This window comes from Nyctereutes procyonoides, unplaced genomic scaffold (assembly GCF_905146905.1).
Source record: "Nyctereutes procyonoides isolate TBG_1078 unplaced genomic scaffold, NYPRO_anot_genome, whole genome shotgun sequence".
Lineage (NCBI taxonomy): Eukaryota > Metazoa > Chordata > Mammalia > Carnivora > Canidae > Nyctereutes > Nyctereutes procyonoides.
The window spans coordinates 3435795-3456182 of NW_026575129.1; the positions used below are offsets into that span (position 1 = coordinate 3435795).

Consider the following 20388-nt stretch of genomic DNA (forward strand, 5'->3'; position numbering starts at 1 on the left):
AGAAAAGAAAACTGAGCTAATTTTTACCAAACCTTCTCTTCTCTGCCTCTCAGGAGACCAAGAGTTAGCCAGAAGCCAAATTATCACTCTAACAACGTAACTGTATTCTTGCCCTGCATGTTTTTCTTTTCTTCCAAAATTAAGGGACCCCTCCCCCACACACACCCAGTCTACCGTCAAACCCATGGTCATATATGGGTTTCACAAGAGACAAGAGCTGTTGACACCATCCAGATGGGGCCTGGGAGGCACTGATTCTTCCCTGGACCTGGAGGAGGTTTTCAGGGAGCATAGGGAATTGGCAAAGAAGTCTCTGATACGCTTGCAATGACTCGTGTCTACTGGGAGCTCAGTAAATGTAAAATAAGCCTACACAGATTTTTACCACAAAAGTCAGGGTACAAAGGCACATCTCCAACAGCGTGATGGCACTCAAAAGGGCTTCTCTGGGGAGGCATCTTCTTAAAATAAGAGCAACTTAGGATCTCAAGGTTTTGGGAGAAATGTGTCTTGTTCTCTTCCTGCTGCAAACCCACTTGTTTTATATGGCCCCATGGCGGGCCCAGGAGTTATACCCTATTATAGTGACTGGTTACTCTCTGGAGAGGCTGGGCCTTGGGTGGTTCCTGACAGCCAAGAACAAGAAGGCCAGAGAGAATGTATTTACCTGCCTGGGGTGGACCAAGGGGGAAGTCTGGGGAGGCTCAATCCTGTGTCCAGTGCTCTTAACATGGTGCCCAGAACAAGTACAAAAACCCCACTGGGTTGGCTGCTGAAATGGATGGAAAGTGAAAGAAAACATGGGAGATGATGGGGGACAGGCTGGACGATCTCTTGAACAAACTGTCTTGGGTAATTAGGACTGTAATTAGGACTGTTTTCTGGAGCAGGGATAACATCCCAGCTTGTATTTTATTGCTTGCTCAGTGCCTGGGTGGGGAGGGTATTTGGCTTACATGAAAGCAGAGCACCTAGGAAACTACTAGCTGCCTTCAAAACAAGGTGATGTTGCTTACTGAAGCTGCCTTGGTTGCATTAGCAGTTTCTCCTTCACTTGAGGGCAAAAAGATCTGCCTCTTCAACATACAAGTAAAGGCGCTAACCTGTGTCAACTCTCTTTGAACCTGACTTTAACCACATGGTTAATTCCCACTGTCAAAAGTCTGTCTTCTTTTACACTGTAAAGTTTAAAGATACTTAGCATGGGGTTGGGTACTGGATCCACATTTTAAAAAATACCTTTCATCTCACCCAGAAGACCTTTATTTTAACAGTCACAGCACTGCCTGAAACACTGAGACACTATGACCATAAAATAATGAACCTTTTAAATGACGTTTGAGTGACCATTAAATAACAAACACATTAGAACGTATAAACCAAATATAAGTAAACAAATATGTCTACCCAAATAAATATTGTTCTTGAAATAATCTTTCTACTCAAATGATGCCATTATTGCTAGAAGCATTTTCAACAAATCTCTTGCAGGGTAGCCGTTGAAACAACTGGAACAAAAGCAAAAAGACGTCATCGGACTTGAGGGTCACAGGTTTGCTTCTTTGATCCAATACATCTTCTTGTCTTTCACACTTTTTGAAACATTCTTCCTGTCCTTCTCTCCTCTTTCACATCATGAACTGATAACCAAGAGATCCCAACAGAGTGTTTTAATGGTGCTGAGAATGGAAAGGTCCAGCAAAAAGACTGAGGGGCCAACTGCAGTCTGGAATCTGAGAGATCAATGGAGCATGGCCACTGCCCCAATTCTTTTGGGTATTGAGTGACTAAATGAAATGTGAGAGGTGCCTGGGTGGCTCGGTTTGTTGCAGTTGCCTCTTGATTTCAGCCAGGTCACAAACTCAGGGTCCTGGGATCGAGTCTTTCTTCGGGCTCCTTGCTCAGTGGGGAGTCTCCCTCTCCCTCACCTCCACTTGTGTTCTTGCTCTCTCACTCTCTTTCAAATAAATAAATAAATCTGAAGAAAGAAAGAAAGAAAGAAAGAAAGAGAAAGAAGAAAGAAAGAAAGAAAGAAAGAAAGAAAGAAAGAAAGAAAGAAAGAAAGAAAGAGAAATAGAAGTAGATAACTGGCCAGTGTCCTCAACTCAAATCAAATTGAACCCCCATTAGGTCAAGGAATATTCCTTGGCTATAGCCAAGCGGTAGCACCATGCATCCAGTGTAGATCTGGATTCCGTCAAAGTCTTTTTTTTTTTTTTTTGCAACAAGCCAGAAGACAGGCACTGGTCAGCCATACTAGAGCTGGTTGCTTCTGGGTGGCAGGAATGCTTAAGGCTCAGAGATAAGGTAGAAAAGAACCAATTGTAGTTTGAATTCCCGTGATGGCAGCAGCTGTAAATGAGACTTAGAAGAATTGGCTTAGGCCATGGAGAAAAGATTAGTTTGAGAGAGTTCTAGTTGTGTGGAGCTACAGGAGAGAACAGCAGCTCAAGTAGCCAGGAATAATAGAGAACCAGGCTATGTACTCAAGATTTGGAACCAACCAAAAAAAACCTGGTTGGCTGGTTGTGAGGATTGCTTGAAATATTTATGCAAATGTTTTAAAACTATACAATGCTTTTGTTGGTAAGTTATTCACCATCTTTATTGACCAGGAAAGCAAACAAGCTTCAACCTTTCCACCCTTCCACTTACCAGTTATCTGCATTCACCCCTATCTCATTTGCTCTTTGCTCTTTCCTTATCTGTTCCTGTTCTTACCCTCCCAGGCCAATTACCTGTGCAATATCTGTGCTCTTCTAGAGCCACGCCTCCCTGCTTCCTGAATTCTCCTTCCACCCACTGTGCCCCATTCATTCACCTCTTCAACCTCTCCCTCCCTCCCTCTTCCCCATCACCATTGAAACAGGCTCTAAGACCTCCTACCAAAGAGAAAAATCCTCTCTCGTGCCATTACACTCCTAAAGGTAATTCTTGTTTCTCACATTATTGCTTTTTTCTTTATAGTCAACCTTCTATAAAGGGCACTGTCTACTCATTACCTCTGGCTGCTTACATCCCACGCATACATGAGCAGTCTGGTTCCTGAATCCATCACTTCGATGGCATTGGTTTTGTCAAGTACTCCCCACATCCAGGGGGCACTTTTTTGTTCTTCCATTAATCCACTCTCTCTACTCCATTCTTTCAACTTTTAAGGGAACACACTCTCCTGTTGTTTCTTCCATTTTCCCAAATGTTCCATTCCATATTGCTTCCTCTACCCATTCCTTAAACATAGGGGATCCTTTTTGGCTCCTAAGGGCACCGATAGTTCTTTAGCTCTTAGGAAGAGGCTACTTGGCAAACCGTTCACAGTCAAGGCCCTATGTTGAGCCAAAGGTTCTGGAGTTGGTGCTTTCTCTCTCTTAGATTCCTTTCTGGGGCTCTTATTTTCCAGCTATCCAGTTGAGTGAGTCCACATGTGGCCACCAGCTGCTGGAAAAGCACATGTTATAAAAGCACAATTTGACCAGCAATGCTCCAGATGCCAAAACAAAGCTCTCTTTGTTTCCTTACCCATTTTTTGCCATGCCTTTGCCTTGGTGTTCTATAAAACAGAGAGTAGACTTGCATCTGGGCTTATGAGGACAGGTGGCCATTTAGGCTAAGTCAGATCTGCCTGCTATAGACCAGACAATTGGTGGCTCCATTAGTTAAACCCAACACAACGAGGGCTGGGGCTAGTCCCTATCCTCAGGGACTAAAGCCCTCAAACATCTATTCCTTGGGAGATTCCTCTGCCTGCCTAGGTTCTTTTTAAACGTTCCTGTCCCAGAGTCCCAGATGAGGTCAGCAGCCATTCTCAAATGCATCTTTATCTGACTTTTATCTATAGTCTCTTTCTTCTCTATACACACTTGTTCTGAGAGACCTGACCCACCCACAGGGTTCCAAATACTGCACGCGGGTGAGGATGCCAAATCACCATCTTTGGCGCACAGACAGGGTTCCTGGCCCATATCTAATTACAGGATCAACATGCCTAAAAGAGAACTCATTAGCACTCCTCAAAACCAGCCCTCACTCCCTATACTCCATTCTGTTTATCCCCTGCCTCTCATCACCCTTTTTATCTGGTTAGCTCTTACTTCTCCCTAAAAATAGAGCCAAGCCAAGGTATCACTTCTCTGGGAAGGCTTCCCTGGCCCCTAAGATTGGATTGGCCTGCCCCTATGTTCACATGATGCCCTGTACTTTCCTAGTATGACACCGTATTATAATCACTTGCTCCCTTTTTTGTTTTCCCATTAAATTGCACATCTTTCCAGGGCAGCAGTGCCATCTTGAAAGTCCAAGAGTAAGTGCATGGGTAAAATGGAAAAACTCCTGTTGCAAATTGAAATACTAGCCTTCTCCAAACACTAGCCATCCGTTTATTGACCAAGTTGAGCTGGGTAAGATTTTGTTTTCTCCCACCATTGCCTTCAAATGAGCTCTGTCTGTGTCACCTTTTTTACTCTTTGGTGATATCTCCAGGCAGATTCCAAGACTTCAGTCCTGTTCAGGCATCAGCAGAGTCCTATTTGGGAATACTAAAAGCTCCACTCTAACCCCACACTTGAGCCTCACATCCGGTTTAGTTCCTTTTCCACTCCTCAGCTCAGGTCTGACGTGAGGGTTAAGAACCTCCAGTAGGGAAGGGAGTGTGTCTGTTCTTTCCTTCTTCCTGATTTGCCTTGTTCACCCCTAACCTGCTTCTGGATGCTTTAGGGCTGAGCAGATGGGGAAAATTGAGAGGAAATCAGGCCATTATGTATAACATGCGCAGTTTGTGGCTTTCCCTGGAGTGTCTGAAGTCCCCTTCATTCTAAGTCCAGCTCCTTTATAGGCATGTTAACAGGACTTTTGAGATGCGCTTCCCTACTCCTGCCTCGGAGACTTCCCACAGTGCACTGCGGGTGGTGCCCTGTTCAGCCTATCTCAATCTCTCTCTGCTGGGCCCCTTGCCCCACAGTGCAGCTCTCTGGCTATCACTTGGCCTAATGTGAATCGACTCACAGAGCCCTCCAAATGGCAGATACGCATCCCTGCTGCCCTCTCTCACCATACCCCATCGCCCATTCTCAGCTAGCCGCCTGCCTTCACAGCTCCCTGAGAGCCACATGCCAGTCCTCCTGGCCCCAGACTCCAAGAGGCACGCAGCAAGGTCTCCCGAGACCCTTAGCATTCTCCCCTCTGGTAATAGCACCTCACAGGCGAAATGTTTTTGCCACTCAACAAGCTTCCATCTGTCTACAAAGTGCGAGACCAGTCTGTCTCCCCTTCTCTCAAGAACCTTCTCCCAAGCCTGAGGTTCTCTTGTCTCCACTCTCTGCTTGCTTTGGGTAAAGAATCCCCTTTCCCATAGGGAGTGGAGGAAAAAGCAAAGCTTGCTCCTCTTATGAATTCCCTTCAAAGAACTCTCTCCTGAACCTCTAGCCTGTCTTTGGCAAATCCTGTGAGATTTTTTAGCATCTCTCTTTAGAATGTGGGGGTCCTTATCATCCATTGACTTCAGCTTTGAAGCTGTAGCCAACACCTGAGACAACAGGAAACGTTCCATTGCACATCCTGTTAGCTCTCGCCTCTGCTTAAAATACTCCTTCCTTACACCTGCACTTACACCTCTTTACACTTCCTTACCCCCTCAGCCTCACATCGCTACACCATCAACCTCATCTATAATATCATAGTAAACTGAGGAGAAAAGGGGTTCAGTTGGAACTTCATCTTCACACAAAACTAAAACATCACAAAACCTTATTTTCCATTTTATACAATGGATATTGTGTGTTTGTACACTAATTCTTAGACTGAAAAATGAATTCAATTTTTGGGCATTAGCTCTTTGATTAGATTATCAGATAGCATAGTATGTCTTCCTTCATTTTACATTCAAGGACAGGAAGATAAAGAGGAATCGTTTTTTGCAGAAAATATTCAGGAGTTTCATCAGTTTCCTGAGGGCCTCTCCTCTGCCTTTGATATTCAAATCACCTTCCTTTGAAGAGCCTAATGTGTCAGTGTCCTTGCGGATTTTCTCTCCTCTGTCAACTGCTCTAGCTCCCCAGCCCCACCCCCCAGATCCTTCCTCCTTAGGTTCACCCAGGAGTGAGTAATTCAACTTCACTGCCCACTTCCACAAAGTATATTTGATTTGCATCTTATTTCTCCACATGCACAGCATTGGAAAGTCAGCTGGAGGGTAAGTGGCCAGGAGGATGAGGCAGCCAGCTAGGAAGGAGGCTGGTTTAATTAGGATCTGGGTATTTGCAACCAGACACCTTTTTGAGAGATAAATTCCTCAGTCACCACTGGGTCATAACAACTTTTGCTTTCCCAGGCCACCTCATACCTCTGGGCTTAGATACTGAACTGTGGGATGAGCAGGGGCCTCGGCCAGCCCCCCAGAGAAGGAGAAGTCGCACCTTAAGCGCTTCTTGACGAAGATGGAGGCAAGGACAGATTGGAGCCAGTGGAGAGACCACAAGAGACAAGGATGACCAGGGCTGAGCATGACTATGCTGAATCACAGAGCCAGAAAGGACTGGAAGGGTCTTAAAGGGAAGGCAAGGGAGGAGGTCCAAGACTTTGGACCAAAGAGGTGACCAAATGGGTGAGAGGCTGAGCCCTGGGACGGCACAGAAAGTGTCCTCTTCTGTAAGTCAGCTCTTTGGTCCTGAGACATCAACAGGACCATCAGTATCTTTGTAAGATGGCACACTAGGAGCGGCATCAAGGGACAGCTTGAGGCTTCAGATCGTAATTTGCAAAATGCCACCCCCGTCAGCCAACTCTTCCGTAAATGTGTCCTACACCTACTGCCTCTCGCCCAGAACTTGGCCTCTATAGACAGGCTCTGCCACCAGCAAGTCCTTCTGGGTCCACTGCCTGTATAAGCAGAGCTTCCAGCCTAATGCCCTTACAACTTTAGGCTATTCCCCACTCTTGGGGGCTGGGGGGGGTGGTAAGCAGTCACGAGCCCCTTCCATAAGCACATACTGAACTGGGAAGGAAGCAGTGAGACTGGGTGGAGGCACACGGTGGGTAGCCTGACAAGGTGCCCAGGGATTGCTGCCCCCTGGTATCCACATTCTTAAGTAATTTCCTCCCCTTGAGGGTGGGCTGGATTTAGTGACTGGCTTCTAACAAACAGAATATGGCAGACATGATGGATATCATTTCTGAGAGATTAGTATAAATGGTTGCAGCTTCCATTGTGGGTACTCATGCTCTCTCTTGAATCCTACCCACCCTTTCCCAAATCAAGCCTTTGAGATGACCACCCCATGAGAGCGTTCATCCAGAGTCACCGAGCTAAGGTCCACCTTGACTCTCAAAAACTGGAGGAGATAAATCTGGTCTTTTTTTAAAAGATAGATAGATAGATGATAGATAGATAGATAGATAGATAGATAGATAGATAGATAGATTTAAGAGAGAGAGAGAGAGAGAGAGAGAGAGAGAGAGAGAGAGGAGGAGGAGAGGAGAGAGAGGGAAAAGGAGAAGCAGACTCCCTGCTGAGCAGGGAGCCTAATGTAGGCTGGATCCCAGGACTCCAAGATCATGACCCGAGCTGAAGGCAGCTGCTTAACTGGCTGAGGCATTCCTGTGTATGGTCTTAAACACATTTGTGCCTTACACTTTTCACCAAGACTCATGCTATCCTAGTTTGCACCTACGTAGCTAAGCTTATATCTCTATTATCCCCAATCCCTGTCTTCAAAAAATTGTTCAACTCCACTTTCCTTAAGGAAATCTCTAGTTTATCTCCATTATATCTACACCAAAAACCCCCACCCACTCCCACCCTGTGGAAGGAGAAAAGCCTGAGTAAATAAGGATCGATAACAAAAGAGCATCAGGAAATATGCCATCTGCCCTTTCCAGCTCGCCTTTGGCATTTGCAAGACTTAGCTGCAAGTGGAAGCCATGAAGCCAGTTTTCTGCAGGGAAAGTCGTGCACGGAAAAGCATCTGTAATAAAGCTTGAACAAACGCGAGGAGGAAAATCTTAGGGAAGGATTGGAAGATGAAGGGGGGAAAATCTGAGTCTGTCCGAATCTGAGACCATAAAAAGTGTTTGAAGCCATCAGCTGATATCTTGGAGGAGATCCCAGGATAAACAAAGCCTGCCCGAGGAGTCTGGCTAGTGTATTGTTCACCCGATTTGACGAAGGCGCTGAAGCCCTTCCAGCTGATACCGATAAAACCTTTGAAGATAGCCAAGGTTCCAGACACACATTTCCCCAGAGCAGGCGGTGGGGTGGGGCTGCCGTCAGGCTGGGCAAACAGGGTCTGCAGGTAGGGTAGGGGGCAAGGTCTGCAGGTTGAGAGCAAGAGCTAGATCAGGGACTTCCCTGTCACCCTCAAACTGAAGGATGATTGGGTCCTCTGAATTCAACAAATGCAACTCATTCAACTAGCATTGTCTAAGTGCCAAGCATGGCTCTCTGAGACAAAGATATTCCATTAAACACGCCAGACATGAGATTTCCGCCTGCTGGGGAAGACAGACATTTATTTATACAGGAATAACAATGGAGTGTGATGTCCCCTCTCATAGGAACACCATCCCCGTCCAGCGGGGCCCGGGAAAGCTTCCCGGGGGAAGAAGCCCATGATGTTTAGACCTGGAGGAGGAGCTAGTCCAGAAAAAAGCTGGAGGAACCGCGTATGCAAAGGCACTAGCCTCTGTGATCCTAGGCTGGGGATCACTGGGGCGCCGGCAGACTGGAAGAGCCGAAGTGCAGAAAGTCAGATGAAAGGCATTAGGATTATTCCTACTAAAAAAGGCAAGGCTAAAAGTGGAATGCAAGTTTTCAATTCTGAGCTGTTTATACAGAGGGCACTGCCCTCCCTCATGAGGCTGACTCGGGGGAGAGGGGCTTCAGGGACCCCACTCAGATGGGTCAGGCCCAGGTACAAGGGTCTGAAGGTGTGACAGGACAGCGCTGTCACTGGGGAGAGACCGAACTTCTCTCACGTGTGCAGTTGGGTGGGATCACCCCAGGGGACGCGCTGAGTAAGAAGCCAGCTTCGGTTTAACTGACCCTCAGGGTGAGTCTGCACCTGCAGGGCTTTGTTTTGCCAAGTGCATGTGCACCAGCCTTGATGAGTTTGGGGTCACAGTGGGGTTTGGGGGCCGCTGTCAGAGGTCTCCCCTCTCCATCCATCGCCCCCCACCCCCAACACAGCGCTTCTGTTCCAATAATAAAAGAACATCACTTCGAAGGGTCACCACATTTTCGCTTTTCTCACAAGTCTGTTTGACTCAGTCTATAGGGAAAGGATATTGTCTGTTCCTTCTACTCCTCTTTTACTTTTCCCTGCCTCCTAACACAGTTCCATAGACTGAACATAAAGCAGAGAGTGGAGCACACTGAATGCATGGCCTGTGAGTCACCAGCAGCCCCAGCGGAGGTGATGGCTCGGGTGCAAGTGAAGGATGGCTTTTCCTTGAGCTACCCTCTTGGCTGGGCCCTCTGTTCCCTGTAGGCAGGATGGTGGCACCAGGGAGGGAGAGTGGTGATCAGGACACTCAAAAAAGAGCCATATGGGCCAATAAGAATATGGAAAAGTCCAATCTCCTGGTACCGAAAGAAACACAAAACAATGTAACATTTTAAAGCCTGTCACACCAGCAAGTCTTAGAGCTGTGGGATAATACGACCTGGTGAGAGGGTGGGCGAGTTCCACCTATTGACGGTTACACCTAAAACCTTGATGACAGGTTAGGTGCGTACGTTGAAGACACAATCAGTGGAATTGCTACCTTTTGCAAGATTGAAATCATGGCAGGTCCAGAAACCGATGCCCAATTCCATTTCACTGGCATCAGAAAATATTTCAACTCTTATACTCTCACAGGTAGAATGAATTGTGTATTGGCCACACGTGGAGGCATTGCTTTGAGTTTATACTTCAAATTAGGGTCTAAAAAAACGCCAGCTGTGAAAGCAACATAAATGGACTTTAACTCGGACCTCATCTGTTAAGTCCCATGCTTGGAAAGGCCAGTGTCAACTCATCACTTGATACTCAATTTCAACAATAAATTATGAACCTGGAAAACAAAAGAAACAAAACAAAACGAAAACCCAAAAACCTTGACCACAGGGGAGAGACTCATGGCATCACCTTGTCTGCTCTGCTCCACCTCCCTGTCCAAGGGCAGGCTGCTTCTCCCCTACTGGGGGTGGACTGGCTACCCCTTGGCGTGGCTCCCCTGGCGACAGCATGGGCCTGCGTGGGTGGGGACCAGGGCACAGGGGCCGCTGGGGTGGCTGCACCGAAGGAGCAGGGAGGAGCAGGGAACCCCTCGCGCCGCCGTTTATCCCTCCACCGAAGAGGAGCTGTGGTCGGCCCACGGCTCGGCTGCATAACTTTTTGCTGAAGGCAACAGTGTTTAGCTAACTATAGAAGACCAAGCATTTCTCTCTCTCTCTTTAAAAGATTTTATTTATTTATTAATGAGAGAGAGTGAGAGGCAGAGACCCAGGCAGAGGGAGAAACAGACCCCATGCAGGGAGCCCGACGTGGACCCCAGGATCCCGCCCTGGGCCAAAGGCGGTGCTCAACCGCTGAGCCACCGGGGCTGCCCAAGACCAAGCATTCCTATCACTAGGTCCTGCTGACCAACACAGAGCTCCCTAATTTGTGGTATTTTAAACAAAAACATGGTATTTGGATCTAAACATAGTCTGTCTTTGTGCCTCTTCAAGGAGAGGCCCTCGCGAGGCAATGTTGCTCACAATGTTGCTCACAACCTCAGCTTTGCTCCCTCTCATCCCGCCCCCCCCCCCCCCCCCCGCCCCGGGAAATCCTTACCGACGGAACTTGAGGGAATACCAGTGGGCCTGGGTGTTTGCTGAGCCTCAGACACGGGGTGGACAGGGGCCCTGGAGAAGAGCGGGGTCCGTGTGGTGCACGCGGAGCACCTGCAGGATCCAGCAGCACCGCGCCGGTGGCAGCAGGCCATAGGACGGGATGGAACACTGGGCCCCCTTCCAACCAGCCCCCGCGCCCCCCTCGCACCCCTGCGCCCCCTTCCATCCACCCCTGCGCCCCCCGCACCCCTGCGCCCCTTCCATCCAGCCCCTGCGCCTCCCTCGCACCGTGCGCCCCCTTCCATCCACCCCTGCACCCGCTGCACCCCTGTGCCCCCTTCCATCCACCCTGAGCCCCCTTCCATCCACCCCTGTGCCCCCCCGCACCCCTGAGCCCCCTTCTATCCACCCCTGCGCCCCCTTCCATCCAGCCCCTGTGCCTCCCTCGCACCCTGCTCCCCTTCCATCCACCCCTGCACCCCCCGCACCCCTGCGCCCCATTCCATCACCCCTGTGCCCCCCCGCACCCCTGCGCCCCCTTCCATCCACCCCTGTGCCAGGGCTGCCGCGGCCTGGAGAACCCCGTGCGGGCCTCCGCCTCCGCCGCCAGCGCCGTGCGGCCACCGTCTTGGGCACCAGCGGCCGTGCCCTGTGCGCGGACACAGCCCCCGCGGAATGTGCGGGAGCCGCTGATAAACTTCCTCCCGGGCTGAGCGGTTCAAATACCCTTCAGGTGGGCTTGAGGTTTTAGGTTGTGATGCCGGCCCTCGTCACCTGCCGCTCGGCCCCTGTGCGCTGGCCTGTGGCGCCGCACCCCCCCCCCCGCCCTCGCTGCCCCCCTAAGATCTCGGGGTGGGGAGTGGCCGGGACACGAGCGCAGGCCGCGGGGACAGAAGGCGGCAGCGGGGGGCGGACGAGGGGACCGGAGCACCGGCAGCTGCCGGGACCGGAGTGGCCGCGGGGACTTCCCTGTCCCCAGGCCAGGCCGCCGCGTGGCACCCGGCGCTGAGGACGCTGGCCTCGAACTGCTTCACGCCTCGGGGTTCGGAAGGGGCTCGGTCATGCAGTTCTTTCCCTCCAGGCCAGAGACAGTTCGGAGCTCGGGTGTCAGGGCCATTTGTCCTCCTTCGTGATTGCCCGCAGAGTTTTCTCTTTGCCGTAGTGACAAAGAAAAGCCTCGCTTTCCCTTACTGTAGTAGACTGCACTCTTAGTACAGATGCACATTTAAGGAGAAGCACCGTGTTCCGACTCCCAGCAGGGGCAGGCCCAAGGGGAGCTAGAGTCTGGGCGTCTCCAGGAGCTTTGGGGATCGCTAAGGGCCCTGCTCGACCGGGCGCCCAGGGAGCTCAGCTGCTTGGCGGAGGAGCCTGGTACGTAGACCTCAGGGGCGGGACACAGGCGGGTCCCAGTGAGACAGGCCCTTCTTGTCCCGGAGTCCTGCACGTGGCAGACACATACTTCTACCCCCTGTATGTGTTAAGTCCAAACGCTTTCACTGAAGCCCTGGCCTAAGAACCAAAAAAACCAGAACAGTCTGGTGAAGTCCAAACAAGCAGCATCTTTCAAATAAATCAGCTGTTTCCCTAACAGATTCAGAGGACCTTCTAATCAAAGGGTTTCATTTTAAAAATAGCTCATTCAGAAAAAACCTACTGCTTTCATGAGTGTATAGATACAAAGCAGTAATTGGAGTTAAGTGAATCCTCTTGGCAAAGGTCAAGCTGTATTTCCTCTGACTCTAGAGCCTCCTCCTCACTTGCTTTCCAGCCCTGTTCTGGGACTACCTCCTCCTGTTGGTGGAGTTCCCTGATCTCACCCTCCTCCCTCCTTGCTGGTGTCAGTGGCCCCTGGCCTCACACCCAGTGCATATCACAGTATGGACTTGAACCATCCCAGTTACAAAACGCTGGCATAAGAGGCAATCCCAGCTTTGGTTCACTTAATGTAAACAAAGGCACCGTGAGACTGGTTTACCTGCCTTAACTGCAAGACTCACGATGAGAGGAGCACTGGGTGTTATACTATAGGTTGGCAAATTGAATTAAAAAAAAAAAAAAAAAGACTGGCCCAAAAGGCAGGTGCTTACTAGCTGCTTTGATTGATTGCACAAACTCCCTTGTGTGTGGAGGCCCTCACTTCTTGAGGTTTGTGGAAAAGATGGTGTAGAGAGAGAAAAATCATATTTGTAAGTGTGTGAAATCATGTACTCTTGGAATAAAAACGCTGGGAAGATCTATATTTCGTTAATGCGATTAAAATGAAGAGTTTCAAAAGAATGACATTTTATTTATCTACCATCTTGATAGTCTCCAGGGAGGGTTCAGTTGGGCACAGTGGGATTTGAAAACCAATCGGGGGGCAGCCCGGGTGGCTCACCGGTTTGGTGCCACCTTCAGCCCAGGGTGTGATCCTGGAGACCCGGGATTGAGTCCTGTGTGGGGCTCCCTGAGTGGAGCCTGCTTCTCCCTCTGCCTGTCTCTCTCTCTCTCTCATGAATAAATGAATAAAATCTTAAAAAAAAAAAAAAAAAGAAAACCAATCTGGGAAGTGGGCCACTTATTTACTCTCTTAAAGAGAAAGAAGGTTAATGGTGGCGGTCTCTTGGTGGCTGCTTTATGGGATGTCTAATTTTCTCTATGCATTTTCTGTATAACAATTCTAAAATTGTTACAGTGGGATGTATTATCTCTATTGTCAGACAAATAATAAAGGTTATGAAATGAAATATCTTAAGCTCAAGTGATTTGTTCCTTGGGTGAGTTAGTTTGAGAATTAAATTGCCCTTCCAGTTTCCTTATGGTTAAAAGTCCTAAAGTCAGGCTCCTGGCAATTTTGAGTCACGCCTCCTCTGCTCTGTGGCACCTAGTGGGTGGCTACCGTGGCAATGGAGCAAGGGTGAGAGATGCGGCAGGCACCTCTACAGCCGTTCAAACCTCCTGCTCTCGGTGATCAGTGAGGAAGATGGCCAGAGGGAGCAGCCGGGTCTTAACAGCCTGAAAACGAACCCATCTGCACAAGCTGTGGCTATTCTCCACTTGGACAAAAAGAAAAAAAAAAAAAGATTTTAAAGTTTAAGTGGTGACTGGGAAGGATAATAACTACTTCAATATGTTTAGTATTGGCTGGAATGTTCTTAACAACTGTTAAGCTAGAAAGAGCTTGGTACTACAGAATTGGATCGGAAGCCTCTTGGAGCAGAGGCCTTGCCTGCAGTTTCATTCCTATCATGTCCTGGTCTTGCACCTCTCTCCCAGCACCAGAAACCTCCAGGAAAATGAGGGTAGCAAAATCTCAATTTAGAAACGCCAAATCAATGCATTCAGGTTTTGTAAAAGCAAAAACCTAAATTTGTGTTTACAAAAGGAGTCACAAAAAAGCTTCTTCAAGTAGTGAATGTCTTTGCAGTGTTTAAAAGATTTTATTTGCAATCGTTTGTATGTTTCCAAGCACATTTGGGTCACATATGAGATAAATATGTAGTGATCTCTTACTGTAAGGGCAGGTGTTTTTTGTTGTAAAGCACTTGTTAATTGGGTATAACATAGGAACTCTAAAGTACAAAACTTGAGTATACGTCTTCGTGAGTTTTTACACATGGGTATACCCATGCCAAGACCACTCAGACCTTCAAGATACAGAGCATTTTCTGGATCCCAAAGGGTTTCATTATGTTCCTTCCCAGTCAATACTCTCTCTGCCAAGGGAAGAAGTTTGTTGACTTCTCTCACCATCAGTTAGTTTTGGCTTATGTGGAAGTCCAATCTATAAAAAGAACTAAAAGAGCAGCTATACTGGTAGGTCAGAGGACCTAGACCCCACCACTCCATTCTTTCTCCCCCCCCCTTTCTCTCCCTCCTTCTCTCTTTATATTTGATTAAATATATTAATATATAATATATTTTATATATAATAAAAAATATCTATATATAATAAAATTGGCCATTTTAACCAATTTTAAGTGTATAATTTAATGGCATCAATTACATCCACAGTTGTGCAATCATCACTACTATTTCTAAAACCTTCTCATCACCGCCAAAAGAAACGCTATCCATTAATAGCGTCAGTTCTTCCCTCCCCTCAGCCCCTGGTAACCTCTACTCTGCTTTCTGCCTCTGCCAATTTGCCTACTCTTGATATTTCATGTAAGTGGGATCATATAATATCTACCCTGTTGTGTCTGGCTTCATAGCATAATATTTTCTTTTTCTTTTTTAAATATTTTATTTACTTATTCATGAGAGACTCAGAGAGAGATACAGAGACACAGGCAGAGGGAGAAGCAGGCTCCATGCAGGGAGCCCGACATGGGACTCTATCCCAGGACCCCGGGATCACACCCTGGGCCAAAGGCAGACATTCAACCACTGAGCCACCCAGGCGACCCTTAGCATAATATTTTCAAGTTTCATCCATGTTCTAGCAGCAGGTATCAGAGCTCCATTTCTTTTTCTGGACAAGTAATATTGCATTGTGTAGATATATTTTGTTCATCCATTTGTTGGTTAACACTTGGGTTATTTCTCTGGTGTACTTTGTAAAAAGATAAAGTAATTACTTTTATTTTCTTGATTTAAGTAATCCTATGTTTGGGTAAATATTGGACATTTAAAAAATGTAAGGGGTGGGATCCCTGGGTGGCTCAGCAGTTCAGCGCCTGCCTTTGGCCCAGGGTGTAACCCTGGAATCCCAGGATCGAGTCCCACGTCAGGCTCCCGGCATGGAGCCTGCTTCTCCCTCTGCCTGTGTCTCTGCCTCTCTCTGTGTGTCTCTCTGTATCATGAATAAATAAATTAAATCTTAAAAAATAAAAAAATAAAAATGTAAGGGGTGAAAAGCAAGCATTTTTTTCTTAAGATTTTATTTATTCATTTAAATAAATGTCTCTTTGAGACAGCATGAGCAGGAGGAGGGGCAGAAGGAAAGGGAGAAGTAGACTCCCTACTGAGCAGGGACACCCCCTCCCCCCATGTGGGGCCTGATCTCAGGACTCCAGAATCATGACCTGTGCCAAAGATGGAAGCTTAATGACTGAGCCAGCCAGGCGCCCTGAAAGCATGTCTTTATAATTATGATTGAACAGATTTTATAAACATTACCTCTATTTAGTTTAAAATTATATTAAACAAGATAATTCTTTATTTATTTATTAAGAAGAACATTGCCTTTATTTTCCTTGGGCAACAAGATAATTCTTTTAAAGCACCTAGTACGATGCTTGGAATACACTAAGCATTCAAAAAACTAGTTTTTAAATCATATTTTCAGGAAACAAATATTTTTTAAGATGGAGCACAATCTCTGGCTATTTTAGCATAGTCTTTAAAAAAAATCTATTTGAGAGAGAGTGGTGGGGAGGGGCAGAGGGAGAGAGAGAATCTCAATCTTCCTGCTGTGCACAGAGCCCGACATGGGGCTCAGTCTCACAACCTTGAGATGACCTGAACCAAAATCAAGAGCTGGGTGCTTAACCCAGTGAGTCACCCCAGCGCCCCAGCACAATTTTATTTCACATTCTTACACCAGAGTCCAGTCAGCTGAGAGTAGTCAACCACCATCTATTTAATATATACTATGTGTTAGGCATTGTTCTAAGCACAAGGGATCTAAGAGATTTTACAGTTTACTTAATTCAACCCATCACCCTACAGTAAAAAAAAAAAAAAAAAAACCCTGAGCCACAGAGAGGATTAGATCCATGGTCATTATAACCACTAAATAGCAAAGTTGGATGCTTTTTCTTCCATCTGTCTTCAAATAGAATTTGATAAGTGCATGTGGACTTGAGTGGACAATCCATTCCCCCAGAAGGCTACCTTTGCCCATTCTTCTCCGTCGTCCGTGGTAGAATCAATTATGTCCACCAATTTGACACTGTCTTCAAAAGGCAGGACCTAATTCTCCTTCACTTACGTAAAGGTTGGACTTAGTGACTTGTTTTAAGGGAGAAGTGACGTTGCACAACTTTGGAGGTCAGGTCTTTAAGGCACTGTAGCTTCCTCTTGCTTGGTCTCTCTCACATTACTTGCTCTGCTGGAAGTGGACTGCTCCACTATGTGTGAGGAAATTCAAACAGCCTGTGGAGAAGCCATAGGCAAGGAACAGAGGCCTCTAACCAAGAGCCTTGTGAGTGAGTCTTCTTGGAAGTGGATCCGCTGCCCCAGACAAGCTTTCAGATGACTGCAGCCTTGGCCATCTGCTTAACTGCAATCTCATGAGACATCCTGGGCCAGAACCACCCAGCTAAGCCACTCCCGGGGTCCTGACCCCCATAGAGGATGTGAAGTAATAAATATTTGTTTTATGCTACTAAGTTTTGGGGTAATTTGTTATGCAGCAATAGAGAACAGATATACTCTCTTATTATCGCTTTATATTCACTCCTACCCTCTCCTGACCTCCCTCCAATAAGTTATTTTATAGTTTGCACTCTGGGGGCAATGACTAACACATTTTTTTCAGTTCTACATTTATTTATTTAAAAGTTTCATTGAGATGTAATTTACATACCATAAAATTGGCCAATACGTTAAAAAACCACATAAGAGTTATCATTTAAACCATTTTAAAGTATACAATTCAGAGGCATGCTGTGCAAACATCACCACTGTGTAGTTTCAGAACTTGTTCACCACCCAAATGGAAACTCCCTATGGACACATTTTAAAGGATAAAAACTTTTTGTTCTCCACATCTGGAACAATCATGTACTAACAAAGAAAAACAATTAAATCAATAAAACTTTTCTTTAAAGTTACGCAAATTTGGAAAGAAACCACATTAATGTGAATCTGTTCACATTCTCATATGGAATAAAGAAACCTAATGGGATACATTCTATCATGGATAAAATGAAATCTCAAAAGTTTGACAACAATTAGTGTTTACAACTCCCTTTAAACGACTGAGTGTAGAATATCCATGTTGTACCTGGCCACCAAGGGACTAGAACTGGGCCAGCCCTGGGAGCACAGTGGGGAGAGCTGATGGCTGTTGTGTGGTGATGGCCTCTAATCTTATGGTATTAATAGACACTGGGATTAGAAGGATCCAGAGGAACATCTGGGCTCAGTTCATAGTATCCACCACAGGTGTGGGAGTAGTAGGTGATGGCATTTTGACCAGCTGTTTCCCAACCCAGGAGTGGGGTAAAGGTTGGTAATAGGTGTCTTTAGCTCTAGCACCATTGTCTTCCAATCGTCTTATTTTAATACAATACATATTAGTAGTGACCAGAAAGTACTGCTACTAAATTGAAGGATGCTATACAAGGACCTATAGCACATTATTTGCTGGTTTTAATTTCTAGTGTCCTATAAAGAATAGAACTAAGGATTATTGCCCAAAGAGTATCTTTGGCAGGTGTGTTTTCCCTATTCCCTCTTGAAGAGGACACCATGGCTTCACTATGGAGTGTACGGTGACTGTCCAGACACACAGACTCTGCTCCTACCCCAGGAGGACAGCTTGAGAAGAGAAAAGCAACAGTTGGAGATATTTAATTTAGCCCTGTGTTTAGCCGTACTTTCATGGTATGCAACTTTCTCATTTGTTCAACTGTCCATTCATACATTAAAAAAAAAAAAAGTATTGACTGCCTTCTTTGTAACTGGCACTGATCCAGGCATGGGTGACAAGGAGTGAACAAAACAGTGGAGCTAATAGGAAAAAGAATATCGTTTTTGCACGTACTAAATCTGACACTCTTGAGAGCTATTCTGGATTGACCCGCATTAGTAGGACATCAGTGGGACTGAGAAAGGGTCAGCAGGTCAAACTGCCCATCCTCTTTCCCCAACCCCAGAACCTTAATACGAGCAGTAAAACGGAACAAGAGAAACGTAGATGTGCCCTCCTTTGCTTTACCGAGGCCTGGTATCTCGGATGCTGGCCATTTCCTTTCAAACCGCCCACTTCCATCATCCCAAGACAATATTATTGTTTCCTGGGGTTTCTCCTCATTGCTGGGGAATAGCATGCAACTCTTAATACATTAGAAGACAAAGCCACCATCATGATAATAAACTCCATGCAACTTAGAAAAATCTTTACCAAACAGATGACACAGAGTTGAACATCACCTGCCCAGCCCCTCCTGTCCACCACAAGCGTGCCTGCAGGGCCAGACTTGACCACCTTCCCTGGGTGGGGCTCCAGTTTCAGGGTTAGAGGCGAAGGGAAGGCAGGCCACAGCAGTGTTCCAAAAAACCAGTGGTTTTCAGAGTAGGGAGGCGAGGCAGCCTTCCTAGGCACAGGATGCCTGAGTGAAGAGGAGGTTAGGAAAAGAACCGCAGGGGAGAGGGGGTAGCAGGAAGTCTAGACAAAATGAGCAGCAGCTGGAAAGAAAAACTGGGGATAAAACCACAATTTTTTTTTATTGTAATAACCCAAACCGAGAAGCAGGCATATTGCCATGCTGACCATAACTATGAGACGGGCCTTATACTCCATCATGAGATGAGTGACAGGGTGAGTAAGTGAGGGCTGAACCTGGGGGGTTATTCATGGCATGCCCGAACATGATATCTCACAGACGGGGAGATCCCCCGGCCAGCAGAACCATTACAAACTGTCTGCTCCCCACATTCGTTACAAGAAACATGAGGCACTCCAATAAAACCCAGCTATTGGCAGAGGGAAGTCTAACATCTGACTTGTGAGGCAAAGAGAGCCAGCTGTTCCAGCCTCCGGGAATCGACGAGAACTTCCTATTTCAAGCCGAGTTCCCAGCGGTCCCATGGCTCAGGAAAAAGAGGCTGAACTCAGCCTCTAGACACATACCCTGGCCAACAGCAGGGGCGCTGCGGGCGTCGTCAGCCTCTTCAGTGCACTGGGGGTTGAAATGAGACACCTCAGGGAGGGCTGGGAACAAGAGGGGGGCCAGGTGAACCTGGGCTGGGAGAGCAAATGAGACAAGAGACACAGGAGTGAAGGCCTGAAGTCCAGCTTGTAGCACAAAGGTGGCCTGGCTGTCGCAGGCCGCCGGGGAGGCCTAGATCCACGGGCCCCAGGCCCCGGTGCCCTTGGGGTCACAGCGGGGGTCCTGCGCCGGGAAGTACACAGGCACCGAGTGTTTGTGGTAGAACTGCAGGCGGGAAAGGAGCTGCTTGACAACGTGGGGGTGGTCACTCGACAGGTCATGTCTTTCTTCTGGGTCCTGGTCAATATCAAAGAGCCACAGGGTCTTGGTCGGTGGGTCCGAAGAGGGGATCACAGAGACGTTGTGCTGAGACGGTGGAGGAAACCAGCAACCACAGCCTGGCAAAGAAATCCGATGGTTTACTGGGGGAGAAGCATCACGGGCGGGTTCTCATTTCAAGGGAGGAGACTGGGGCATAAGGCTGAGCGGGACGTGAGCAGGAAGCCACACAAAGATGCAGCCCTGGATGCTGCAGCTACGTCTGCCTCAGGCTCTGACTTCTGGTGCTTTAACTAGACGTGGTTCACGGGTTCACGATCAGGGGCTTGCAGGAAAGCAAGGGCTCGCATGCGTGCGTGGGGGGGGGTGCGGTGGGGAGGGTGTGTAGTTGTCCCAGGGACTCGGGGCTACTGGCACACAGGCATCACGGGCCAGGGA

The 20388-nt window shown here is 47.5% G+C and overlaps 2 protein-coding genes across 2 annotated transcripts in view; one reads left to right on the plus strand and one right to left on the minus strand.

Moving 5' to 3' along the window:
• Positions 1–9775: 9775 nt before the first annotated feature.
• LOC129521005 (ATP synthase membrane subunit K, mitochondrial-like) lies at positions 9776–9949 on the plus strand. Its single transcript, XM_055342203.1, has one exon. The coding sequence runs from the start codon at positions 9776–9778 to the stop codon at positions 9947–9949; it is 174 nt and encodes a 57-aa protein (XP_055198178.1).
• Positions 9950–17280: 7331 nt separating this feature from the next.
• ARSB (arylsulfatase B) overlaps positions 17281–20388 on the minus strand; it is a 171395-nt gene continuing 168287 nt past the window's right edge. The window contains exon 8 of the mRNA XM_055342323.1: positions 17281–20069. Coding sequence (XP_055198298.1) covers positions 19804–20069 — 266 coding nt within the window. The 3' untranslated portion in view covers positions 17281–19803. The remainder of the gene's footprint in view (positions 20070–20388) is intronic.